The sequence below is a fragment of the Colossoma macropomum genome, unplaced genomic scaffold (assembly GCF_904425465.1).
Source record: "Colossoma macropomum unplaced genomic scaffold, Colossoma_macropomum, whole genome shotgun sequence".
In the NCBI taxonomy this organism is placed as follows: Eukaryota; Metazoa; Chordata; class Actinopteri; order Characiformes; family Serrasalmidae; genus Colossoma; species Colossoma macropomum.
The window spans coordinates 2,535,582-2,563,389 of NW_023494805.1; the positions used below are offsets into that span (position 1 = coordinate 2,535,582).

A 27,808-nucleotide genomic window follows, 5' to 3' on the forward strand; every position below is an offset into this window, starting at 1 on the left:
GGCCCTATCATCGCGAAACACTCAGCTAGCCATGCTAGACAACACAGGCGCCTGCTAGCTGTTGTAACAGAATTAGCAGTTAGCATTCTCCTCCAAGCATGTTGAGATCCAATGACATTGTGCTAACGGGGGGGAAAAGATGCAGTGGAGCTTTACTCCCAGCTTGGCAGCATGCAATAAAGGAAGACCTGGCTAAAAATAAATTAAATAAATAAACAAAAAAAATAAATAAATAAAAGAAGGCTCAGAAAAAAGTAAATAAATAAAATGAAGATTAGCGACTGCGACCGCTAGACTCTCCTCCAAATTTACACTGAAGCCCTTCCTTCCCTTCAACTGATTGGTCAGCACAGAGAAAAATGCTTGTGGGGTTCTGACTGCTTTGAGTTAAAAATAAAAAAGATCTGGAGCTCCTGCAGCCCCGTCCAGAAACAGTGAGCAGAACACACGTTTCCCATTGAAATCAGTTCCAAAAAAGCGTCTCAGACTACGAAAATAAAAAATAAAAAAACGTGTACAGTGTGACAACCTCCCCCCAAGTACTCGTCTCGCTCACTGAAGTCTACGAGGGTAATAATCCTATGGAGCTCAGCTGAGGTATCAGGTGTTAACACAGCTGTGGTGTTTGTTATTGTGGACTCATTAGGACTCATCCAGCTGCTGAGAGATGAACTCCTGAATGCACTTCCTGTACTGCTGCTCCGCGTTGCTCTGAGAGTGGACGTATTGACCTGGCTGACCCAACGGGCCCTCTGACTCCTTCAGCTCCTCATTCATCTTAGCCAGACGCAACCTGAAAGAGAGAGAGAGAGAGAAACACAGAGAGAGAGAAAGAGAAAGAGAGAGAGAGAAACACAGAGAGAGAGAAAGAGAAAGAGAATAAGAAAGAGAAAGAAACAAACGTGTCTTTTGACCTGATTTGGCTTAAATATATCAGGTTACTGTAAATCAATAAACGCTAAAGGCTCATTTGTATGAAGATCGCTTCAAAATCTACAGGTGCCTAAACTTTTGACTGGCAGTGTGTCTGTGTGAGGCGTACAGGGTGACGATGTCAGCATTAGCTGCCTCCACAGCGATGGACAGAGGAGTTCGTCCGTCTACGTCCACTGCCCCCTGTCGAGCTCCACGCTTCAGAAACAAGCACACCTGCCTGAAAACAACAAAACGGAGAGAGGTCAGAGCACAGCAGCTACGAGCTAACATACAGCCGCTAACGCTAACCTAATGCTCAGGGGCTAACTCTAACCATACAGTGACAGTGCGCTAACACTTACCGTACAGTGACGGCGCGTTAACTCTTACCGTACAGTGACGGTGCGCTAACTCTTACCATACAGTGACGGTGCGCTAACTCTTACCACACAGTGACTGTGCGCTAACTCTTACCGTACAGTGACGGTGCGCTAACTTTAACCGTACAGTGACGGTGCGCTAACTCTTACCACACAGTGACGGTGCGCTAACTCTAACCGTACAGTGACTGTGCGCTAACTCTAACCGTACAGTGACGGTGCGCTAACTCTTACCGTATAGTGACGGTGCGTTAACTCTTACCATACAGTGACGGTGCACTAACTCTTACCGTACAGTGACGGTGCGCTAACTCTTACCGTACAGTGACGGTGCGCTAACTCTTACCACACAGTGACGGTGCACTAACTCTTACCATACAGTGACGGTGCGCTAACACTTACTGTACAGTGACGGTGCGCTAACACTTACCGTACAGTGACGGTGCGTTAATTCTTACCGTATAGTGACGGTGCGTTAACTCTTACCGTACAGTGACGGTGCGTTAATTCTTACCATACAGTGACGGTGCGTTAATTCTTACCGTACAGTGACGGTGCACTAACTCTTACCGTACAGTGACGGTGTGTTAACTCTTACCGTACCATAACTGTGCGCTAACTCTTACTGTACAGTGACAGTGCGCTACTCTTACCACACAGTGACGGTGCACTAACTCTTACCGTACAGTGACGGTGCGTTAACTCTTACCGTACAGTGACGGTGCACTAACTCTTACCGTACAGTGACGGTGCATTAATTCTTACCGTACAGTGACGGTGCGTTAACTCTTACTGTACAGTGACGGTGCACTAACTCTTACCGTACAGTGACGGTGCGCTAACTCTTACCGTACAGTGACAGTGCGCTACTCTTACCGTACAGGGACAGTGCGCTACTCTTACCGTACAGTGACGGTGCGCTAACTCTTACCGTACAGTGACAGTGCGCTACTCTTACCATACAGGGACTGTGCGCTACTTTTACCGTACAGTGACAGTGCGCTACTCTTACCATACAGTGACGGTGCGTTAATTCTTACCGTACAGTGACGGTGCGTTAACTCTTACCGTACAGTGACGGTGTGTTAACTCTTACCGTACCATAACTGTGCGCTAACTCTTACTGTACAGTGACGGTGCACTAACTCTTACCGTACAGTGACGGTGCACTAACTCTTACCGTACAGTGACAGTGCGCTACTCTTACCGTACAGGGACTGTGCGCTACTTTTACCGTACAGTGACAGTGTGCTACTCTTACCGTACAGTGACTGTGCGCTACTCTTACCATACAGTGACTGTGCGCTACTTTTACCATACAGTGACTGTGCGCTAACTCTTACCGTACAGTGACTGTGCGCTAACTCTTACCGTACAGTGACTGTGCGCTACTTTTACCGTACAGTGACAGTGCGCTACTCTTACCGTACAGTGACTGTGCGCTACTCTTACCGTACAGTGACTGTGCGCTAACTCTTACCGTACAGTGACTGTGCGCTACTTTTACCGTACAGTGACTGTGCGCTAACTCTCACCGTACAGCGACGGTGCGTTAATTCTTACCGTACAGTGACGGTGCGTTAACTCTTACTGTACAGTGACGGTGCACTAACTCTTACCGTACAGTGACGGTGCACTAACTCTTACCGTACAGTGACGGTGCGCTAACTCTTACCGTACAGTGACAGTGCGCTACTCTTACCGTACAGGGACTGTGCGCTACTCTTACCGTACAGTGACGGTGCGCTAACTCTTACCGTACAGTGACAGTGCGCTACTCTTACCGTACAGTGACTGTGCGCTACTCTTACCGTACAGTGACGTGCGCTACTCTTACCGTACAGTGACAGTGCGCTACTCTTACCATACAGTGACGGTGCGTTAATTCTTACCGTACAGTGACGGTGCGTTAACTCTTACCGTACAGTGACGGTGCACTAACTCTTACCGTACAGTGACGGTGTGTTAACTCTTACCGTACCATAACTGTGCGCTAACTCTTACTGTACAGTGACAGTGCGCTACTCTTACCGTACAGGGACTGTGCGCTACTTTTACCGTACAGTGACAGTGCGCTACTCTTACCGTACAGTGACTGTGCGCTACTCTTACCGTACAGTGACTGTGCGCTACTTTTACCGTACAGTGACTGTGCGCTAACTCTCACCGTACAGCGACGGTGCGCTAACTCTTACCGTACAGTGACGGCATGTACGTAAATCGTAAATTTACGGTGTGCTAACTGTAATCGTAAAGTTATGGTGGGCTAACTAAGCTAATACTCAGGCGCTAACTCTTACCATAAAGTATTCAACACATCAGAAAACTTTTGGCTGTAACTTCTGTTGTCCTCATTCAGCACAACAACAAAGGACTTTTATTCTGACATGCATCTTGAAAAGGTCTCAAGTGATCTTTGTGGCTCATTGACAAGGTCAGTATCTACAAATACCAATTAAATGATGATTTCTAAGCTGGTCAGGTGGTGTGACGCCAGAATTATTATGATATTTTTTAATTATTTAAAAAAATAAAGACATGCATAACACTGACTTCAAAGGTTTTTATAGTTATAGTTATATAGGTGTAGTTTTGGCTGTGTGCGTGTGTTTTACCCTGTATGGCCCAGTATGGTGGCGTGGTGGAGAGCTGCTCTGCCGCGAGCGTCCGGCTGGTCCACATTGGCAGCGTTCTGCAGCAGGAACTCACAGGTGACCAGAGAGCCCTGCACAAACACCCACAGCACTTCATTCACAGCGGCCTTTTTGAAAAACTGTGTAAGACCAAATCTTTTTGTTTTGTTATTCATCGGTATCTGTATCAAACTCATATCTGTAGATTTGAGTGTTTGAAGTTTAACAACCTGTAAAAATATGCTTGATTTGTGGTTAACTAAACAAAACTGTTATCAATATCATCTTTAACACCAATAAAGAGAAAAAACATAATAGATAACAGCAATACTGTGTGCTCATAGCAATCCAGTCCAAAAGTGGATGTACACTATAAATACACGCTGCAAGTATTCCATGTTCTATTTAAAGACGTATTACACTGTTTTTGTTTTATAACACTGACTCTGCCCACAAAATAAGCAATGCACAGCACAGTTAGTGTAATAACACTGCAATAACACAGCGTTTAAATGTGATTTTATGAAAATAATCACACTGCACAATCACATCCTTCTACTGTCTCAAAAAACCGAGACATCTTGTTTATTTCATGTTTTATTCTTTCTAGTGGTCATCATTTTAACACTATAAAGTTTGGCCAGCAGGGGGAGCAGTGTACTCATCATTACACCTCAATCTCCGCCTACAAGCACAGTTATTGGCTCACAAGCCACTGAACGCTGTCGTTTTATTGGCTTCTTACTAAAACATCTGCATGAATTAGGTCCCGTTTCATGTTAATGGTATGTAAATGAGGTGCTGGTGCTTGATTTCACGCACTGCAGCGCTCAAAACTTATTTCCATGTCATACGAAAGTCTCACGAATCAGACACAGATAGTTTGTACTTCATTAAAAGTGGTCAAATCTCTCTGTTTTACCCAACGTTCAAGAATAAGGGCCAGTCTGTTTATGAGAAAGACTACTGGCTTAAAGAAAGCACTCTAGGAGGCGCTAGAGATCTCAGTACATACTGTGAATACGATATTATGTATGTAATGTGTATTGTGAAGCTGGTCTGTGTTGTACTGCATTGTATTTAATGTACTGCCATGATGGTTTATGAAACTACACTGATAAGAGCTGCACTGAAAACTAATTCCATTGTGTGATCAATTCCTTATATAATTATATTTAACTAATTACACAGCCACCGTTACATAATTACAGCTGTGTGCAAAAAACTTTATTCTAAAAAGGTAAATAGATCAACACATCATCTTGAATATGACATCTTTCTGCAGATTGTAGAGCACAATTTATATTTATTTACTGAATTTAACACACTGAAAAACAATAAAACATAAAATATTAAATGTGCTATAACTTTTGCACAGGCCACATTTTATTTAATTTTTCCCCAACATTCGGCAAATAAACAGTAACTGTATATTAAAATGCACAAACATGTGTCTCTGTAGAAGATGTGCTGACTTATTTACACCAACCCAGAATTTGCCAGGGGGTGCCAAAACTTTTGCACAGAACTGTATGTATCGATACTGAATGCACAGCAGAACGGCAGTAAAAACTCCAGCTCACCCCCTGCACTGCCTGCATCAGAGGGGTGCGGTTCTGGTCCTCCGGGTTGACCCAGTTGGCGTCGGCTCCCAGGGCGAAGGCCTCGGCCATGTCCGGCAGGCTGGAGGCGCACGAGGCCCAGTAGAGCAGCAGACTCGGACACAACTCCGTCAGCTCGGAGAACACGGGCGGAGGGTCTCGCTGAGGCAGGGACACCGGAGACTCCTCCTGCAGCTCTGAGACACGGACGAGATCCTCAGAACATCAGACACAATCAGGACCAGCTCACATTAAAGAGATCAGACAAATCTAATCAAACATCCTCTTAACACCAAACAACGTCCATCAGCCGAGACACGATTACAAACTCACACAACGTAGATTTAAATACAAACGCAAAAGGTAATTTTAGACGTTTTATTAAATATTTTAACAATTTTGAGTCACTTTACAATACATTTCATTCTGAATGTTAGTTTTATTAGAACTTCACACTGGACGTTAATTTTATCAGAACTTCATTCTGGATTTTAATTTGATCAGAACCTCATTCTGATTAATAATTTTATTAGAACTTTATTCTGGTTGTTAATTTTATCAGAACTTCATTCTGACATCAATTTTATCAGAACTTCATTTTGGATGTTAATTTTACAGCTTTTTCAGCCATTTCAGGTTCTTCTACAGCTCTGTATATTTTTTTTACACTTTTTCTATCACTTTATAAAGCTGTTATTTATTTAGTATTATTTTTATTTTGCGCTACTGAAGCAGAAAGCTGGAGCTCCTCTTTGTGTGGGGTTGAGATTACCGTTACTGTGGTAATTTAGGCTCATAACCAGGGTTAAAGTTCAGAAGTCGCACCTGGTTCACTCAGGCTGTTGCTGGACGGCGTGGAGGCCAGCATCTCTCGGCTGCCGTCAGCGCTGTTCTGGATGCCGCTGTCCGCACTTCTCACTGACAAACAAACAACAGTCTTAATAATCAACACTAACCAGCATCACATTATCACAGAGTACATCATCACAGCCATGACATCAGCACTTCTGACAGACTGTATCAGAAACTCACACAGGACAGAGCACTCAGCTGAAACCTGACACACAGCTTTAGTCCTGCTTTGATAAACGCTACTAATCCGGAGAAACATCTGCCTTTGAGGATACTGTCTTACATTAAGCTGGGACGACTTATCGATTTATTGATTACTATCAATAACGGCTGTGAAACTGATGGGTAAAATTTATCAGGTTGTTTTTCCTGCGTACAAAATTTTTTTTGGCAGGCTGAAGAATGTGAAGGCAAATTATCAAACTATTCTTGAACAAACTAATTTTGTTTGGTAGTTTTACATGGTGGTAGGTGTTTCCAATATGAACAGTTCTCTTAGAAATAACAGGCTTGTATTTATATTGCCAACTGTACTTTTAAAGGGAGCCCTGACTATTAAGATTTGTGTGCCTTAAAATAGTCTATATGTCCAACAGTATAAAAATATGAGGTATAAACCAAATGGAAATGTTTTGTTTATTATATAAAACATGACAATATCTGATGCTAGTAGGGCACCACTATCGCACTGTGATGTATCGTGGTTGCAGTGGAGTTGTATGGAAAATAAGTTTTTTCTCTTGGGTAATGTGACGTTCTAGCTAAAGGCTGAATAATATATTTGAGTTTAATTAGATCGTCAACTCACTGTTCCTCATTCAGTGGACAAGAGAGACTGCAATATGGTGCCACAACAAAAACGACACCCTACTAGTAGTGATTTTGTCAAATTTTAATAATAAATTAAGCATTTTGTTTGGTTTATACAACATATTTTAATAGGACTGGATGTGTACACCATAATAAGGCTTACGTGTCTCTCAGGGTTCCCTGATTCCTAATTTTAGTTGAATGGATTAATCATCATAAGCTTTTATCGTCCCCTCTGGTGAGAAAAGGAACTGCCTTAGACATTCTGAATACTGAATAGCATAAATCATGACTACAAGTCATTAAAATACCCACTGATCTACAATTTTAAGGAAGGTTTTAAGGTTGTTTTTTTTTTTGCCAACCTGTCGCTTTAAGAACCCTAACCCCTACACTCTGAATCCAGTACTTACAGCTCCGCAGCTTGGAGGAAGTGTCAAAGTAGGAGAAGAGAGAATCGAGCTCGTCTGGGCAGAAAAGCGAGTCGCGCCGCACCTCCTGGCCACTAAGGGGTGCTATTCACAGCCAGGGCACGATGCAGGACAGGGGTCAAAGAAGCCAACAGCGTTATTAGCACAAAAGCAGAGGATAAAAAGAAAGGGAGGCAGAAGAAGATGAAGATAAAAAGCAGATTGGAAGCAGTGAAGTGTTAGTACATCAGCTGAAGCAACCAGAGAGGAAGAACAGCCTCATAAGCAGAGCAGATCACAGGCGGCGCGGAACAATCCTCAGAACAGGTAAACAAACACACCTGAGGTGCTGGATGCGGTGCGGAGTTTGGGCGTGGGAGGGGGCGGGCGGGGGGGCAGGAACTCCACGCTGCCCTTCAGACGCTTGTCGTGTTTACTCAGCGCCATGACCTTCGACCTCTGCTCCTGGGTCCCAGGCCTCTGTACGAACTTCTTCTCCACGTACTTGGCTCGGATGTAGGCTTCAATCTCCTGCCTGGGACGAAGACGGACAGTCAGTAAACAGACATAACCAGGTAAATTAGATCCAGCTCCACCACTATATACTGTGAGGTAGAAGATTCATAGAACAATCGACTAATATATCCACTAGTGGGCGCTGTGAGCAGGAGTAGACTAGTCGAGGAGCAGTGCTGCTGTGTCTGACGAATGACGAAACCAGATAAACCCACTCAGTCTGATCCACTCGTACCATCACAACGCACAACACACACTAACACACCACCACCACATCAATATTATTATTATAGCATGTATATTAAGGGATCAATTTGGTATCAATAACGAGGTAGCAAAGCTCGTATCAGTGCTGAAGGCAAATTTTAGCAGTCAGTGAATGACCCTGATCTAACACAGGGTGGAGGAAGGTTGGTGTTCAGTACCTGGGGTCTCCCGGCTGCGGTTTCCTCCAGCCCATCTCTGCTCGGCGAGCCTCGTAGATCTGATTAATAACTCCATTTCCCAGCTCACACATCAGCTACAACACAAAGAACAGACACATCTATCTGGAGCAGCTCCACAGTAGAGAAACTATTTAAAAACACAATGAAGTGTTCAGGTCTTAGATATTTACATTCTGTTCTGATCTATTTAAACTCCAAGGCATTCATTAAAATAATAAGCTAAATATATTTTAAAAAATCATAATTTATGGGGTTCTTTCTATTGTGAGGTGTCTGTCCCAAACCTTAACCCCCAAATTTACACTTCTGAAAATTATACTTACATTTTTAAATGTATTATTTTTTTTAAATATCTTTTTGATTTCTATTTAAGTGAAGTTAAAATATGTAGATTTATCATGAGTTTAATTTTTAAGTAAACATTACTGTCCCATGTTTTCATGTCACCACCGAAACACAAGAATTTGTTTTGTGGGTGGAGCCTTGTTTTAGCCACGCCCCTCCATTTTAGAGCAGGAAGTTAGACTGTATCCCTGATCCCTGGTGAGCAGTTAGGCCCAATCCCATTTCTTATTTTCACCCCTACCCCTTGTTTTCGAGTGTCATCCTAACCCCTTGGAACTGAGTTACAGGGTAGTGGTTGAAATCTTCCCTCTGAAATGGGACCCTCAAATAAAAAGAGCATCACTTCATTAACAGCTACCAGCGCTGCTCTGTAGGCGACCCTGCCAGTCTGCAGTGACAGCAGAGGAGGGTAAAGTTCAGCTCCTCACTGCTGGGCTTTAGTTACATTTAGGGCAGCATATGCCTTCAAAGAGGGGGGCAGTTATTTATTATCACCCACCCCTAATTCTTCAGTGATATGAAGCTGAAGTCAGATATTCACCAGATACTTGTTCAAATTTTCCTGTTCCACCTTAAATGGAGCAGCAGTTACATTCTGGCACTTCAGGTGTCAGAACTGCTGGACTATTTAAGGTGGAACAGGAAAGTTAGCTAGCTAGCTACTGAGACATTAGCATACTATTAGCGATTGTTTATGCTTGTTATGAAAGAAAACGACCATAATACATTTGAAACGACATTAAAACTAAGATAATACAGTGGTTATCATAATTTTTTAAAGGAGAAAATTCTCACATTTGTGAGTTTCTTTGGTCGTTTGTTCAGCCATCGTGCCGGTTTTTCATTTTTTCTCATAACTCTCTGTTTCGAGTCTCTGAAAATCCTCCGTTTGGAGGGTCATGTAGCCCCAACACTTCGCCCTACCCCTCTATCTCAACAAGAATCAGGACACCCTACCCCTAGATGTGAACACGCTAAACAGAGGGCTAAGGGCTCAGTGGTAGGGGCGAGGGGTGAAATGGGACTGGGCCTTAGATCCCATTGTTTTGAAGTAAATGTGTCGCTAAGTCAGTGTGGAACATTAAGAATTGTCACTACCGAAACAGATTTTCTGCTCAACCAGTTTGCGTTGAGATTTTAAGGGGTTAAGTAAACTTGATTGTGTTTTAATGTAAAATATGATGATTTTCTGTGTGATCAGCTGTTCAAAGCTGTGTTTGCTGGTCATTTACTGGCTGAGTTCTTGAGTTTTTGAGCTGAAACATTTGGTAAAGTTTAGGCAGAGTTATGATTATACTGTAAATGACAAAATGGAATGTTCAATCATATATTTTAATAAAAAAAACATAATTAAGGTATCCGGTCACTCAAAGCAGAAGGATTTTAGTCCCAAGATCAGTTTAATGTCCAAAATATATTTTCAACTCCGACTTTCAGTTTAGTAGAATGATCTATTTACTAAAGGTATAACAATTTCAATACAATTTCTATACAAAGTCAATGATATATTATAGAGGCTGTGATCTTTGGGGTTTATTTGTTTTTTAGATGGCAGCGCATCAGGTGTGGAAAAAGTTCTATTGGAGAGCTTTTATTTATCTGAGACAAACCAACCTGTGTAGAATCGCTCTAAACTACCTCTGATGTTGAATAACACTCACCTTGAGCAGTTCTGGTTCCCACGAGTCGAGAGTGAGAGATCTAACCTTCGAGTTATGAACACCCAAACTCCTGCAAGACAACATAACACGTAAAATATGAATCTGTTATTAAAAACACAAAACATGCTTTTAACATGCATTTATTAGGAATTGCTGTGTTCGAAATGTTTGTTATTCTAATTGGCTAATTTATAAACAAATAATATTCAAATATTCCAAAAATATTGCGTCATTTATGTGAAGCACCACTTTTCCATGACTCTCCTGCTTTTTTGCCTGTGGTCATCACTCTAAACTAGACCACCTATACCAACATAAAACAACTTAAAATTTTTTGTCATAGGGTGTAGTGGGTGTAGTAGAGGCTTTAGAGGGTGTAGAAGGTGCAGTCGGTGTTGTAGAGGATGAAGTAGAGATATACAAGGTGTAGTAGAGGGTGTAGTATAGGGTGTAGAGGGTGTAGTAGAGGGTGCAGTAGAGGGGGTAGCAGATGTGTAGAGAGTGTAGTGGGTGTAGTAGAGGTGTACAGGGTGTAGTGGGTGTAGTAGAGGTGTATAGGGTGTAGTGGGTGTAGTAGAGGTGTACAGGGTGTAGTGGGTGTAGTAGAGGTGTACAGGGTGTAGTGGGTGTAGTAGAGGCTGTAGAGGTTGTAGGTGGTGTAGTTGAGTGTGCAGAAGATAGAAGTACTAAAAGGGTGTAGTAAATGGTGTAATTGAGGATATAGAAGGTGTAGTAGATTATATAGAAGATATAATAGAGGGTGTAGAAGATGTAGTAGACGGTATAATGGAAGGTGTGGAAAGTATAGTAGATTATGTAGTAGAGGATATAATGGACGATGTAGGAGGTGTAGTAGAGGATATAATGGACGATGTAGGAGGTGTAGTAGATGATGTAAAAGGTGTAGTAGAGGATGTAGAAGGTGTAGTAGAGGGTGTAGAAGGTGTAGTAGAGGATGTAATAGAGGGTGTAATGGACGATGTAGAAGGTGTAGTAGAGGATGTAGAAGGTGTAGTAGAGGATGTAATAGAGGGTGTAATGGACGATGTAGAAGGTGTAGTAGAGGATGTAGAAGGAGTAGTAGAGGATGTAGAAGATGTAGTAGAGGGTGTAGAAGGTGTAGTAGAGGGTGTAGAAGATGTAGAAGGTGTAGTAGCGGATGTAGAAGATGTAGTAGAGGATGTAGAAGGTGTAGTAGCGAATGTAGAAGATGTAGTAGAGGGTGTAGAAGATGTAGTAGAGGGTGTAGAAGATGTAGTAGAGGATGGAGAAGGTGTAGAAGATGTAGTAGAGGATGTAGAAGGTGTAGTAGAGGATGTAGAAGGTGTAGTAGCGGATGTAGAAGATGTAGTAGAGGGTGTAAAAGATATAGTTGAGAGTGTAGAGGATGTAGTTGAGGGTGTAGAAGGTGTAGTAGAGGATGTAAAAGGTGTAGTAGAGGGTGTAGAAGGTGTAGTAGAGGGTGTAGAAGGTGTAGTAGAGGGTGTAGAAGATGTAGTAGAGGATGTAGAAGGTGTAGAAGGTGTAGTAGCGGATGTAGAAGATGTAGTAGAGGATGTAGAAGATGTAGTTGAGGGTGTAGTAGAGGGTGTAGAAGGTGTAGTAGAGGGTGTAGAAGATGTAGTAAAGTATGTAGAAGGTGTAGTAGAGGATGTAGAAGATGTAGTAGAGGGTGTAGTAGAGGGTGTAGAAGGTGTAGTAGAGGATGTAGAAGGTGTAGTAGATGGTGTAGAAGGTGTAGTAGAGGGTGTAGAAGATGTAGTTGAGTGTGTAGAAGATGTAGTAGAGGATGTAGAAGGTGTAGAAGGTGTAGTAGCGGGTGTAGAAGATGTAGTAGAGGATGTAGAAGATGTAGTTGAGGGTGTAGAAGGTGTAGTAGAGGGTGTAGAAGGTGTAGTAGAGGGTGTAGAAGATGTAGTAGAGGGTGTAATGGACGCTGTAGAAGGTGTAGTAGATTGTGTAACTGAGGGTGTAGAAGATGTAGTAGAGGGTGTAGAAGATGTAGTAGAAGGTGTAGAAGATGTAGTAAAAGATAATGTAGAGGGTGTAGAAGATGTAGTAGAGGGTGTAGTAGAGGACGTAGAAGGTGTAGTAGATTGTGTTACTGAGGCTGTAACTGAGGGCGTAGTATGTATACAGTGTAGTGTGCGCATTAGTACCTGTGTATTCCGGAGCACTCGATGCAGAGTGTGATGCCCAGGTTAATGCTGGCCCAGCGTGGCTCTGTTTGTCCACAGTCACAGCAGCGATCGTTCCCACTGACGGCCAGCACACGGTGCAGAGCGCTCTCACCCCTCAGACCCCGGCCCTCGCCCAGAGAGTCCAGACTGCCCACCGACACCGACGCCTGGCGGTCCAGCGGCTACAGCGCACAACCAACAAACAGCTCTACTTTACTATCCTAGTGAGCACAAGAAGCTAGCACTACCTAGCAGGCTAACACACCACAAAGCAGGTTCAATTCCAGCTAACAAATGAACCACTGACACACGTTTAGAGGAGAAAGACTCAAACCTGAGCTAGCAAAGTCAAGTAACTGCAGCTGGACTGACAGGAAGACAGAATCTCACCTGTTCTATGGTGTCTGGGGCTGTTAGCTTGCTAGTTATTTCATTTCATTGTTATTCTTTTTTGTATGTAATGTATTGCATATATTTTATGTTCTCGTTCTCTTTTGCTTTTTCTGGGTGAACCTGGGTGAAACTGACCTGTGTGTCGAACTGTAAAGCATTTTTATTTAAAACTGTTTGTAAGAAAGGTGCTGTTTCAATAAAGAACACCACTTTTAGTGTATTAGGTCCACAATCGTTAGATTTAGTTTTAGTGTATAAGTAGTTCCCTGATTTTGGTGAAAAGACTCTTCAGAATCTGAGTTTGCGTGTGTATTTTGTATAATCATTCATTTCCATATCTTTATATTTACACTGCAATCTTAGTGACTGTAAAGGTTTAGCCATTTTATATGCCATTTAATAGTTTTTTGAGTATGAAACTCGTACATAAAACATTTAACATTGTATTATTTTTAAATGAAGCTCAGTTCATGTGAAACATCTGCAGGCCTTGTATGCTTTACTTACGGCAACAGGCTCGTCTCCGTTCTCTCTGTAAGCGGTGGCGATGCTGTTCTGCACAGCTTTGGTCCAGGCCTGACGGAGCTTCTCTGAGTCAGCCTGCAGCATACAGCTCCTACAACACACCATGCCGTTCACACACTCAGACCAAACAACTGTTTGAAACAGCCAGATTTTTTTTTCTAATTTTCTACATAATTAAACAGGTAAGATGTCAACAGAGTCATTCACAGTGGAGTTGATAGGAACCAGACGTCCTCCTCTAATTGCTCCCCGACAGAAAGTTACTACATGAATGCCTGATGTCTGAGACATTGGTTTACAATAGGTTTGAGAAGATTTTGGCCTAAAACGTTTAAAGGAGAAAGTACATGCAGGGCGCTGCGAGACAAAACAGTCCCCACAGAAATAATTATAATTTATTATTTCAGATTTTCCATCATTGACATTCCATATAGACTCAGAAGACTTGTGTAGGTTCACTGGTGGTTCTGGATGGTAAATAAAATGTCTATATTAGTGTTGTAGTCATGGCAACCCCTGGTTCCCTTCACCACCACTGTAAAGACATCTGAACCATTTCACACCAAACCACTCTGAATCTCTCTGATTACATCTCAAAACACTGAATTATGGAAAGATTTCATAAAAATCTATGGAATTCCTCTTTAAATGAAATTTAAAATGGGTTTTCCTACATTTCAGATGTTTTTCAGACTGTAAATAGTTGCACCAACGATGTTGTCACGAGCTAGATCTTCCTCTATAACACCATGCTACACAGCAGGGTGGGTGAAGACTAGCACGTTCTGCCTCCGAGATACAGAAAGCTACATCACTTCTGCTAACATAATGTCACTGGAGCTCAACACATTTGGAGGAGCATGTTAACTGCTAATTCTGTTATGTGACCTTTATTAGTCCCACGACGGGACTATTTGACCCATCTGTGCAGTGAAACACCACATAAACACTAGTGAAGACACACACTAGGGGACAGTGAGCACACTTGCCCGGAGCGCTGGGCAGCACTATCCACAGCGCCCGGGGAGCAGTTGGGGGTTAGGTGTCTTGCTCAAGGGCACCTCAGTCACGTACTATTGGCTCAGGGGATAGAACTGGCAACCTTCCAGTAACAGGGCTCCAGTCAACAACTGCCCCCGTCAGGCTAACAGACGTCCATGTTATCTACTATCATGCTGAACGATGCAGGGACAGTGACCATCATCTGACCCACCCAGAGAGAGACCGGACAATTATAATCTCTTGGACTCTGATTACGTATGGCTGTGGCATCACTGGGGATTGAGGTTTTTAATGTCACAACATAATCCTTTTTCATCACTGTCCCCCCTGTAGTAAGGTCCATGTTGTGGTTCTGATAAACTACCTGCATAGTCGGTCACTCACTTGGTAGGAGAGACGACCTCGAAGCAAAATCGCCGCTCCACGTCCTCACACTGTTTAACCGTGCACAGCCGGAGATCCTCAACCACTACGGTGGGATTATCCTGATACACAAACACATTACAGAAAGATCAGACTGAGATTCTGCGCTTTAACTGTTTAGGGTCAACTCAATCAGTCAGTTTCTACTGTTTAATCTACTCTTCTCCTTTCATAACATGACTTCTCAGTGCTTTTGATATTTTGATCCGAAAAGAACAAAAAGCCAAAAAATCTTAGATGTTCATTGTCAGAAACAATTTTACACTTCACATTTCAGTCAATCAATCAATAATAACTTTTAATAATTACTTTTAATACAAACTCTCTGAATGAGGTGTTAAATTTGACTCACCCTAAACCTCTTCTGATACACAAGCTGGCTGTTCTGAATGGAGAACCAGCGCCTGTTCAAAGGAAAAACAACAGTTAACTACTACTATTAAATTACGCTGCAAATTCCTTCTTTCAGAGATGGGACTAGTTTTCCAAAGTGAAGAACCAGAAAAGGACACCAGAAAAGTGAACATGAAAGTAACCAAAACTACTTTTTTACCGTGTTTGCCAGTGATGTAAGGTCAGATAAAATTTCATTAGAAAGCTTTCTAATATCTCACATTAACACCTGTCCTGTTAGAGTAGAATGACTTCTTACAAACACCATACAAAGTGATTTGTCAGTTTACTCTAAAGAAAAACTTACTCAATTCAAATAAACCCTTTGAATGAAACAATGCAAAGCACAACTCTACATTAATTCAAACCTCAAAAGCACTTCTAATCAACTTCTGCCCTGTTCCACTTTTTACAGTGATTGTTTACTTATTTTCAAATGTTTATTCAACTGTGGAAGACGAAGAGTCAACACCAGCATACAGTGTTACCGGCTAGCTGTGGTTTTAGCTCATTAGCTCATCTGAGGCAGCTGCTTTTATGTGACTGGTCAAAAAATCCAACCAGAAAAACCTACTGATTCCCCATCACTATTTTTGAATAATAAATGTTCAGAGATGTATCTCTCTGCTTGACACTGAATGTTTTAAACACCAGTGCTGTTGCCTAAAAGGGTGAACCACAACTATTATTTTCAACCAAAATCCATTTTGTCTTTTGGTCCCTTCTCCATAGTTAATCAGATATCCATTCATGAACTCTTGTGGACACTCAATATCAAACTTAGTCGGAAAGCACAACCCCAGAGAGTGTGTATGTATGTGTGTGTGAGCTGTACCTGTTCCAGGTTTTGAAGGCATTGCTGGCTCGTTTGAACAGATAACCCTCCATAGCAATGCCATTCTCTGTGTCTATGTTATACTCCAGCTTCGTGTCATCAGTGGAAAAGTCCTGTGGTGGAGCAGAAACTCAGACCAGGTCTAACCAGACACACAGACTGTACTGCATTTCTTTTTAATGTTAAGAGCGTACTGTCAAAAAAAGGTACTGTGTAGGTACATAGTGTCCCACAAGGCATGAACAGTGTAACTGTACCCTCAAAGGTACAACACGGTCTTTATGGTCCAATTTTATACCTTAAATTAAAAGTACTCTACATTCATTTTTTCCGGAGGAAAGGGGCCTATTTGTCTCTTTTTATAACTGAAAGCAAAGAGTGAAGATATAATATACACAGTCAAAGCAACTTAAAATATCATTGCAACAAAATACGGTATAATTATGTTTCGTTGCTAAAGGTGCTGAAGATGTATCCTTTAAGGGTATCACCCTAATTACTTGAAGGGTACCACGCCAGTGGCTTGAAGGTACCGCCCCATTCACTTGAATGTCAGTATTCAGTGACTTGAGGGTTTTCACCCAAGTGATTTGAAGGGTACCATTCCACTGGCCTGAAGGGTACCACCCTAGTGACTTCAGGGGTGCCACTCAAGTGACTTCAATGGTACCACCCAAGTAACTAAGGGACTTGAAAGGTGATTTGAGGGTTACCACCCCAGTGATTTCAATGGCGACCTCAGCGACTTGAAGGGTACCACCCCAGTGACCTGAGGGGTACCACCTTAGTGACTTGAAGGGTACCACCCCAGTGACTTGAGAGAGCAGCACTCTATTGACTTGAAGAGTACCACACCCATGACTTAAAAGGGTTCCACTTCAGTAAGCTTAAGGGTACCATCCCAATGACCTGAGGGTTACCATGTTGATAATAAGTTAGGGAATAATACAGGAAGAATGAGAAAAAAGAAAAGTGTGAGAGAGCAATAGAGAGTAGGAGAAGGATGTAAAAAGAGAGAAAACACGAGACGGAGAATCAGAGTCATAGAAAGAGAAGAAAGAAAAAGAGAGAAGCAGTGAAAGAGAGAGAGCAGGTGAGAGAGAGGGAGAGAGTAAAAGTTCTGTAGCTCTTACCTGAAGGGCAGCCTGGGGGAGCAGGTTGATAAGCAGAGAATAAAATCAGAGAAACAGTGTTAGACAGGAGTCCGTCACGTCAGTGGTAACAAAAGTCAAAAAGTCAGCACTGGACTTTGATTACAGTCAGCAGTAATGCAGTCTTTAGACGTTACGATAAACAAATGCTGTAATTTTATATCATTATTTTTGACATATCTCACTGAAACAAGGGAAGAAATTGTGTGGAAAGCATAGATTCCCTCTTGGATATAAACAATAATTACACACAACAGCTAGAATTGTGTCTGTACTGAGTACCTGCTGCTGGATGGCTGAATGTTTCTGCTCCATGTCTCTCTTCTCCTTGGCTGAGTCCACCACCAGCTGATCCAACTGATAACAAAACCACAGAGAGGAACTGTCAGTAGTGGCCCCCAATTTGTTTGGCACCTCTTCTAATTAGTAATTTCAGGTACTTAAGCATACACGGTTTGTATAATCTTCATTGAAAATAGACTAATAGAAAGCAATCAATACAATGGGATGATCTGGAGCAGCTGCACAAGCCTAAGGTCACCGTGCCCAATGCCAAGCATGGGCTAGAGTGGTATGCAGTCCCCCAGCATTGGGCTGTGGAGCAGTGGAACTGTGTTCTCTGGAGTGATGGAGCTCCATCCAATACCTTTGCGATGAGTTGGAGTGATCCAGAACTGACCATCCAACATCAGTACCTGACCTCACTAATGCTCAATGCTCAATCAAATCCTCACAGCAATGTTCAACATCTCGTGTAAAGGCTTCCCAGAAGAGTAGAGGCTGTTACTGCAGCACAAACTCACTATGAATACCTTCACTTCAGAAGAAGCTCTGGATCAGGTGTAGACAAACTTTTGGTCTCACACACTTTAGCAGGCTAAAGATTTTCCACTAGGGGGAGCTACACTGGCACTCAAAGGCTTTATGTTGCGTATGCTGTGTATGGCACCTGTCCCCCGAGCTGCTTCATGAGGGGCTGCAGGTCACTGAAGAGGTGGTAGCCCTGCTGGAAGAAGCTCAAGTTGGCATTCATGAACGACAGCATCTGAAAAAAAGAACAGAAAATACAGTTTACTGAAGAACTGAGCTTTGGGGGAGGTCCCCTGAAAAAAGTGTGACTGTCTTTGGTTTGCAATTTACAAATATAAGACATAAATCAACCTGAAGACTCCACAAGTTCCTACCGATTTGAGGATTTCTAGTCTTTTCTTGGATTGAAGAACATTGATCTGAAACAAACGAAACAGATTAAACACAACTTTTCATTATTTTTGTTGGACCGATATACAGTGAACCCAGAAAATATTCAAACATTTGTGCAACACTTAGAACTGTATTAAGTTCAACACGTTGGGAAACAACATGTCAAGCAGCATTTACGTAGATTGTTTCAAGACTGTCAATCTCTTTTTGTTAAAGTATTCTTTCAAAGGCGGCTGGTGAGCAGTTTCTTTACAAACCTCTGCAGGTTTAAATGCCTTTGCATACCTCTGAGTTCATGATGATTCATACAATATTCTTTAAGCACAGGTTCAAGGCTTGAATTTCTCTCTAGCTTGTGTCTGCTGCTGTTGTTAAAGGAAGTCTCCCAACTATACATTTTTTGAGATGTAATAGATGGTGTACTTCACCAGGTGCCACATCAAGCACTGCACCAAGTGCTGTTCCAGGTATTGCACCAGGCACTGTACTAGATACTGTAACAAGCAATGCACTAGGTGTTGTACTGGGTGCTGTACCAAGTGCTTATCAGTCACTGTACAATATTCTGTACCGGGCACTATTCCATATACTACTCTAATCACTATACTAGACATTGTACCACAAGTTGTTTCAGGTACTGAACCAGGCACTATACTAGATACTGTAACACATGTCGTACTAGGTGCTGCACTAGGTGCTATACCAGGTGCTGTCTCAGATATAATACCAGATTCTGCACTAGACACTGTTTCAGGTACTGCACCAGGCACTGTACCAGATACTGTACCACACATTGTAGTATGTGCTGCACTAGGTGTGGTACCAGGTCCCACTCTTATCACTGTACTAGATACTGTGCCACAAGTTTTACTTGGTGCTGCACTAGGCATTGTACCAGGCACTGTTCCACGTACTGCGCTAAATACTGTACCACACGTACTAGGTGCTGCACTATGTGCTGTAACAGGTGCTGTATCAGACTCTGTATCAGTTACTATACCAGATTCTGTAGCAGGCACTTTCAGGTACTGCACTAACCACTGTATTAGATACTGTACCACAAGTTGTTCTAGTTGCACTGTACTAAGCATTATACTAGGAACTATACCAGCTGTTGTACCATGTATGTAACAGGTAGTGTACCTTGTGGATCTCAGTTAAATTCACCCTACAGACCTGTGAAACCCTAGAGTTCATCAAAGGTCAAACTGACCTGCAGGACATAGTCGAGGGCGATGTGCCGGAAGCACTTGCGGGTGGTGGTCAGGATGTTGGTAGCTTCATCCACCTCGTGCTGCTTGTTTCGGGGAACTTGAGAATTCTTCACCAGTGCCACTTCCTTTTCCTCACTCACCTTATCAAACTGCTTCTTTGCGTCTTTGAACTTCTTTAGGTCCCTGAGACAAAAATATCCAATGATTCATTAAGAATAAATGAAGGAACCTCAATGGGAAATGTTCAGTGACGAGAGAATATGAGCAGCCTTTACTCTCTCAGACTGTTTCTGGGATTTTCATGCAGCCAGTGAGAGTCTTAGGAATCAAAGAGCAACGACTCAAAAGGAAAAACCAAGCTACTCACTCTTTCACAAATGTGTGAAGCTGAGATTTGATTGATCGCTGAGCTTGGTCAAACAAAATCTGTGAGAAAAGAAAGGGCAGTCTGTGAAGGAGCCATAGAAAAGGACACAATACATCTTTCATTAGCTGTGATCTACAGATACACACTGTATGTCCAAACATCTGTAGACTCTGGAGCCGTATTACAGAAAATTCTTATCTTTTTGTCTTAACTTAAGATCTGACAGGTCAAGATAAGATTTTTCACAAATTTGTATTACAGAAGCAAAACTGATCTAAATTTAGGAATCTTATCTTACAGACATCTTATCTCAAGTTAGGACATCTTAGCTTACTCGACTGAAGTCGACAATCAACCTAGCAACAGACCGTACACACACAGCTGAAATGTAAACATGTAATCAAGTTAGTTAGCCACAGAGCTAACGTTAGCTACCGTTACTGATGTAAAGAAAGTCAAATAAAACTAAAGCGCGATAAACTGAAAGTTAATAATGTTGTGTCAGCGCCCCCTGCTGTTTATCAGAGTCGCCGCTCCCCAGTTTCAGTCTCCATTTCCCAAACGCTTTAGCCGAGCGCGCTAACGTTACTCCTCCTAATAAACAGACACACGTTCAGCTCCGTCTCCTCATTATTCACCACCATCACTGTAATATTTCATCATCAACATTAACACACGAAGGTAATCAGAGGGGCGGTGGAGATCGAGTCTGCTGTTTTCTTATCTGGAAATAAGATTATAGACTTAAGAACTGTTGTTCTGTAATGTCTTCTGTTCTAACTTCAGTCTTAACTGAAGTTGCCATGACAACAAAACAGATTTCAGACTTTTAACTTTCTGTAATACGACCCCTGGTGTTTCTTCTGAAATGAAAGTGGTGTCCAGACAGCCTTTTTAATTAGATCAGCTACTTTAAGATGCACCTACAGCTGACACTGGTGTTCACACAGCTTGTGTCTCCAGAGAAGAGCATTTCCAACAGAATGGGACACCAGAGCAGCCACACATGAGATCAGACATGCAAACTCATAAGGCATGAAAAAGGTGACACACCTGTTCTGTGGAAAACACCATCAATTTCAAACCAAAAACACTGTAGCTGACTGCGGACCATTTACTCATTTTAACCCTCTGTGTGAAAGTTCACCTCCACATCAGTCTGCTGCTCTAGTAGTCTGGCAAGACTGACTGCTGCTTATCGTCAGATAGTCTGGTGTGTTTTGCCGCTTGATGTGGCCCAGAACCACCTACTTTAACAGGAAGGGGCCGTCTGACTGAAACCTGAAATTACCAAACATATTTTGGCATAAGAGATATAAAATGAGGCTTTAAGGAAAACATCTGAAGCTGAAACTACTGCTGTGGCAACCAACAATAACCAGAGTAAATGAGAACCGGCTTAAAATCCTCAGAAAGACACTGATGTTATTTCTAGTTCTGACTGGCTCACAGAAACAAAACTGTATTGACTGGTCAAATGATGAGCATGATTTGCTGCTGGGGTGTTTTTGGGGGGCGATACTCCTTCAGAATTGTCCTTGCTGGAAGCAGAAGCATTTCAGAAGAAACGCTGGAGTCTGCAGACTTTTGGACAGTGGCGGCTGAATGTTGAAAGAAAACTTCATTACAGCCTTGAACAAATGAAAGGACACAAAGTTAGGGTCACGTATCGTCTCAGCCCAGCGATCTTACTGTGTGGTAGTTGTTCATCTCCTGCAGAGTCTCAGCGAACGCAGCTAAACTGGACTGGAGGGAGGAGAGAGGAAAGAGGCAGAGTGAGAATCAACACAGCCCTAAAATTAGACTCGCTGCTGAAGAGTGCGCCGACTAACAAAGCAAACTCGGGCACTTCTTACCCCGATAACGTCGTCTCTGGTGGACTGCAGGGCCAGTTCTCTGACCCCGTTAACGAACTGTCTGTTAGCCTGGCTGTAGGCTCGGCCTGCGTCGATCATCCCGATACACAACTTAACCAACTGGAAATAAGAAACAATGCTGAACATATTATCTTTATTAATGCTATCGATTTTTGCTGTTAATGCTTATAAATTTCAAGAAATCTAAAATATGTCGGCTTATTAACCTCACTGCTAAATGTTGACCTTATTGAGGCAACATATTACCTTCATTTATCATAACTTACTAAGTTTATTAATGCTAGCATTAACTTTATTCATGCATTAACTTTATTTATGCTAACACATTAACCTTAATGCTGACTTATTAATGTCATTAATGCTAACAATTACAATTTATTAAAGCAAACTTGTTTCCTTTATTAATGGTAACATATAAACTTCATTAATACTTTATTAAGGCTAACTCACCTTGTCCAGTTTGCACTCCAGTTCTCCAACGTCCCCCTCCACATCTTCTATGGTGGCCCTGCACACATCATCATCATCTCATCATCATCACACAGTCAGACTCAGAAATGAACTCACAAACGAGCAGTAAACACTGTTCACACACTGAACCAAGCAGTCTTGAACTAAACGAGCCCCCAGCGCTGCAGTGACTGCATGACTACTGAGGAAGCTGCAGTTCTGGGCTTAAAGAAATCCAGGAGTTTCGAGTTGCAGATGAAATTGTATGTTGTTATCACCTTTATACATACACTACGTGGCCAAAAGTATGTGGACACCCTCCTAGTTATTGAGTTCAGGTGCATTGCTAATGTGTATAAAATCAAGACATAGCCATGCAGTCCTGATAGACAAACACTGGCAGTAGAGGGTCGTAACGGGTCGTACATGGCCCAGTCATAGGATGCATCTCTGCCACAAATCAGTTTGTGAAAGTTCTGTCCTGCTAGATCTGCCCCAGACAACTGTAAGTGCTACTATTGTGAAATGGAAGCGTCCAGGAGCAACAACAGCTCAGCCACGGAGTGATAGACCACACACACTCACAGAGTGGGGTCGCCGAGTGCTGAAGCCCACAGTGCCTATTCTCTGTTAAATCACTCAGTACAGAGTTCCAAACTGCTTCTGGAAGCAACATCAGCACAAGAACTAAATGTAACTAAAGCCCAGCAGTGAGGAGCTGAACTTTACCCTCCTCTGCTGTCACTGCAGACTGGCAGCGTCGCCTACAGAGCAGCGCTGGTAGCTGTTAATGAAGTGATGCTCTTTTTATTTGAGGGTCCCATTTCAGAGGGAAGATTTCAACCACTACCCTTGTTACTCATTTCCAAGGGGTTAGGGTGACACTCGAAAGGGGTAGGGGTAAAAAGAAGAAATGGGATTGGGCCATACTGTTGGCTTTGGGGATCGAGCCGGCGACCTTCCGGTCACAGGGCTGGTTCCCTAACCTCCAGCCCACGACTGCCCCATACAAATGCAGTAAAATGAATAAAACATAGATATTTGAGTGCAGTAACCCAGCATCACCTAAACACTCTTATATAAATACATCATCAAATATCAGTTTGAAATATCAGTCAAATATAAACATCAATTCGATACTGATAATGATTAAACAAACGTCTGCTGGTACAGAAATGACTGTTATCACTGTGCATTTCTGACACATTACAGGTTCAGGCTGTGGTCAGTAATGAGTGGAGGGTTCTGTGAGAACAGCAGGTCATTTGCGGAGTGAATGTAGGCCAAAGCCGTCCCCCATCGGCCGGTGATGTAAGAGGCTGTGAGCGTCACACTACAGGCTTCTCTAAACAGCCACACACAGTAACGACGTTCACACACACATTTTAACCAACACATTTTAGGGCTGAGAGATTCATTATTCATCAACATCACAACGGGAAACAGAGCAGCTTTCAAACCACAAGAGCTGCAGTTTTAATTAAGGCCTGGATCTGGGATTTTTAACGGAACACTGAGCTTATAAACCGCCTGCAGACTGAGAAGCAGCTCAGCATTCAGACAGCAGGTAAAAGCAGCCCAGATCTGACTTCCTGCTCACGTCTGATTTCATTGTTTGGTCACTGACATTATCTGTCTAATGTGACTTTATCTGACGCTGGTCTGATCAGATCTCACTCTTGAACTGACCCACATGCACAAAGAACACTGATCCACCTCACGACCTCAAGCTAAACATTTCTATTGATCTTCTATTAGGTACAACTGGGACGAAATTAGGGTACATGGTTATATTAATCCTGTAGAAATAATCCCAGGTTATATTAATCCTGTACTATAAAACGAACTGGAGAAATAATCCCAGGTTATATTAGTCCTGTGCTTTAAAGCAAACTGCAGAAATAATCCCAGGTTATATTTATCCTGTACTATAAAACAAACTGGAGAAATAATCCCAGGTTATATTAGTCCTGTGCTCCTGTGGTAAAACTACATTTCCCATCTCCCCACGGAAAACTAACACGATCCCCACAGTGTGAGGCCTGAATATAAACTCACTAATGAGCCATTTTAAAGTCTTAAATACAAAAACACCAGTTTAATCAAATGAAGTGCAGCAGTCACAGTAAGAGCAACTAACTTACTTCACTTAAATGAATTAATTAACTTATTTAAATAACATCAATCAAATAAAGAGCGACACTGAAATAGAAATTAATGTAATTAAAGAACAAATTAATTCACTTTATTAACTTCATTAAAACTGTCTATTTAAATAAATGTAATCAAATAAAGTGCAGTATTGGAGGTGAGAGGCGACCGTGAGTGGTGTGTGGTTATATATTGTGGTTCAGGTGTATCAGCTGTGTGTTGAGCTCTGACCTGCCTCACCTGATCATCAATCAATCAATCAATCAACCTTTGTTTAACCTCGGAGAACATTGAGGGTGACCCTCGTTTACAGTGCTGCCGAGCTGATAGGAAACTGATGATGTGTAAAGAACATATCAAATCATAAAAGTACATTTAATATAATAATGACTCAAATCAGGTAAGTATAAAAAACGAAACATTAATAATAAAAAATACATTAAAAAGTAGAGAATATGGAACAATAATTAAAGCGTTATTAAAATGGAAAAGCTAATAAAATCAACAGAAGATAAATAAAACAAAAGGAGAATAAGATCAAAAAGCAAAGTAAAAATTAATTAAAATGCCTAAAATAATAATAAAATAATAGTAATTAAAACAAGAATAAGAATATGAATAATAATAAATATAAAAATACACCGATCAGGCATAACATTATGACCACCTCCTTATTTCTACACTCATTGTCCATTTTATCAGCTCCACTTACTATATAGGTGCACTTTGTAGTTCTACAGTTACAGACTGTAGTCCATCTGTTTCTCTGATACTTTGTTAGCCCCCTTTTACCCTGTTCTTCAGTGGTCACGACCCCCATGGACCCTCACAGAGCAGGTACTATTTGGGTGGTGGATCATTCTCAGCACTGCAGTAACACTGATGTGGTGGTGGTGTGTTAGTGTGTGTTGTGCTGGTCTGAGTGGATCAGGCACAGCAGTGCTGCTTGAGTTTTAAACACTGTGTCCACTCACTGTCCACTCTATTAGACACTCCTACCTTGTCGGTCCACCTTGTAGACGTAACGTCAGAGATGATAGCTCATCTGCTGATGCGCAGTGTATCAGCCCCCTCTACCCCATCCAGTGGAACGGGACCACCACAGAACCCCCAAGGAGTGATCACTTTATCACGTCCACCCACCTTGTAGCTACACTGATTGGCCATTTTATCAGAAACACCCACCTTACAGCTCCATGATGTGGGTGTGCAGTGGGAGACTGCAGCCCATCTGCAGTGTATCAGCCCCTTGTGCTCAGTTAGAGACTGCAGCCCATCAGATGCAGTTTCATCCTCTAGCTCTTCATTAGTGGTCAGTTTCTGACCTCAGAGCCGCTCTTGTCTGGAGGTTTTTGAGTGGAAGGTCCACTCTGAACCCAGCAGTGACACTGAAACTGCTGATACACTCGCACCAGCACCACACACACTACCATCTCAGAGTCACTGTGCTGAGGATGGACCACCTCCCGAATAGCGCTGTGGTCAGAAACTGACCAATCATGAATGAGGCAGAGGAGACAGATGATCTACAGTCTGTAACTGTACACCTACATAGTAGAGCTACGGTGTGGGTGTTTCCAATATAGTGGCCAACCGGTATAGCTATAAGGGATGTGGACATAATAATGTGAACACTCAGCGGTGGTCCTGTGGTGGTCCTGTGGGGGTCCTGTGGGGGTCCTGTGGGGGTCTCTTTCCACTGGATGGTGTATAAACTGGCTACAGTCTGTAACTGTCCACCTGTTCACTTAAAGAAGGTTCTTCACAGATTCCTTAGTAAAAGCAATGGTTCTGTTCAGAACCATGAATTCTGTATAGAACCAATTCATGGTGGAATGGTTCTTAAGACTGAAGGAGAATGTATAGTTCTATAGAGAACCTTTTTGAAAAGGGTTCTACACAGCACCAAAAAATGGATCTGCTATTGCATACAAGCTTGACATTGTACAGAACAGAAGAACCCTTTTTTAGTGCTATACAGAACCATTTTCAAAAAGGTTCTATGTATACACACATGGTGAAATGGTTCTTCAGACTGACGGAGAATGTGTTGTATATGGTTCTATAGAGAACCCTTTTGAAAATGGTTCTATGTAGCACCAAAAAGGGTTCCGCTATTCCTACAAGCTTGACATCATAGTGCTATACAGAACCATTTTCTCTGTAGAACCGTATGCAACACATAGCGAAAAAAACTGTTCTTCAGATTGATGGAAAATGGTTCTATGTAGCACCAAGAAGGGTTCTGCTGTTCTTACAAGCTTGACATCACACACAACAGAAGAACGATTTCCAAAAAGGTTCTAGACAGAACCATATACAACACATTCTTCTTCAATCAGAAGAACCTTTTCACTATTTAAGCATGCAAATGGTTCTATAGAGAACTCAGTGTTACAAACAGAACCACCTTCACTAGAGAACCATCTTTTTTAAGAGCGCACAGATTGGACCAATATTATATGGTGGGTGTTTCCGATAAAATGGCCAGCCAGTGTAGCTACAAGGCAGGTGGACATAATAACGTGAACACTGCATGTAAACATTACTGTACTGTAATGTAATCAACCATAATCTGACTCGGCGCCGCAGCCCATAATACTCCCTCACCGAGACCCTCGCTGTCAGGGTCGGAGCAGTGAGGGTCCTCCTTTCTGCGGATGCAGGACAACAAAAGCAGCGCGAGGCTGAAGCAGGACCAGATCACAGCCCTACAGGGGTCAGTGAGGAGGAGCAGGGGAACACGGAACCGCTCAGAACTCGAACACTGAGGCTGAGCGGGCCGGAACCGGCAGGGTTCTCCCATCCTCGGTGCGTCCCTGAGGATCAGCTCCTTCATCAGCCTCCGCTCCAGGCCTGCTCTGCTCCTCCTCCTCCCCCTCCTCCTCTGCTCCTGCTCGGCCTCCCGACACAGGCTAATAATAACGAACCCGCTCCGTGTAAACCGGGACCGACCGAGCCGCGCCTTACCGGAACCGGGGCGAGTCCTTCAGACAGTCCTCAAAGTCCACCATCACCTTCATCTCCGCGCGCAGCTGAGCGGACACGCACACAGAACCGGGATGCACGCGCTGC

General features: G+C 42.5%; 1 protein-coding gene across 1 annotated transcript; it reads right to left on the minus strand.

Moving 5' to 3' along the window:
* Positions 1 to 593: 593 nt before the first annotated feature.
* Positions 594 to 27,808, minus strand: si:ch211-168b3.1 (arf-GAP with coiled-coil, ANK repeat and PH domain-containing protein 2). The gene is made up of 24 exons (XM_036596084.1): positions 27,704 to 27,808; positions 22,583 to 22,640; positions 22,112 to 22,231; positions 21,948 to 22,001; positions 20,256 to 20,314; positions 19,888 to 20,071; positions 18,656 to 18,700; positions 18,421 to 18,516; positions 17,754 to 17,828; positions 17,454 to 17,465; positions 16,321 to 16,433; positions 15,445 to 15,496; positions 15,054 to 15,154; positions 13,650 to 13,758; positions 12,729 to 12,931; positions 10,570 to 10,639; positions 8,543 to 8,637; positions 7,943 to 8,136; positions 7,605 to 7,706; positions 6,355 to 6,447; positions 5,512 to 5,726; positions 3,911 to 4,020; positions 1,043 to 1,153; positions 594 to 793 (listed from the first exon to the last, which is right to left on the minus strand). Exons 1-24 carry the CDS (start codon positions 27,754 to 27,756, stop codon positions 643 to 645), a joined length of 2,475 nt encoding a protein of 824 aa, XP_036451977.1. The 5' UTR covers positions 27,757 to 27,808; the 3' UTR covers positions 594 to 642.

Bases quoted from the DNA above. Each gene is read 5' to 3' on its own strand.
- si:ch211-168b3.1 (XM_036596084.1), bottom strand. From the start codon at position 27,756: ATGAAGGTGATGGTGGACTTTGAGGACTGTCTGAAGGACTCGCCCCGG. The intron at 20,072-20,255 runs GTGAGTAGCTTG...TTTTTGTCTCAG, and splicing joins CTTCACACATTTGTGAAAGA to GGACCTAAAGAAGTTCAAAG. The intron at 4,021-5,511 runs GTGAGCTGGAGT...GTGTTTGTGCAG, and splicing joins TGATGCAGGCAGTGCAGGGG to GGCTCTCTGGTCACCTGTGA.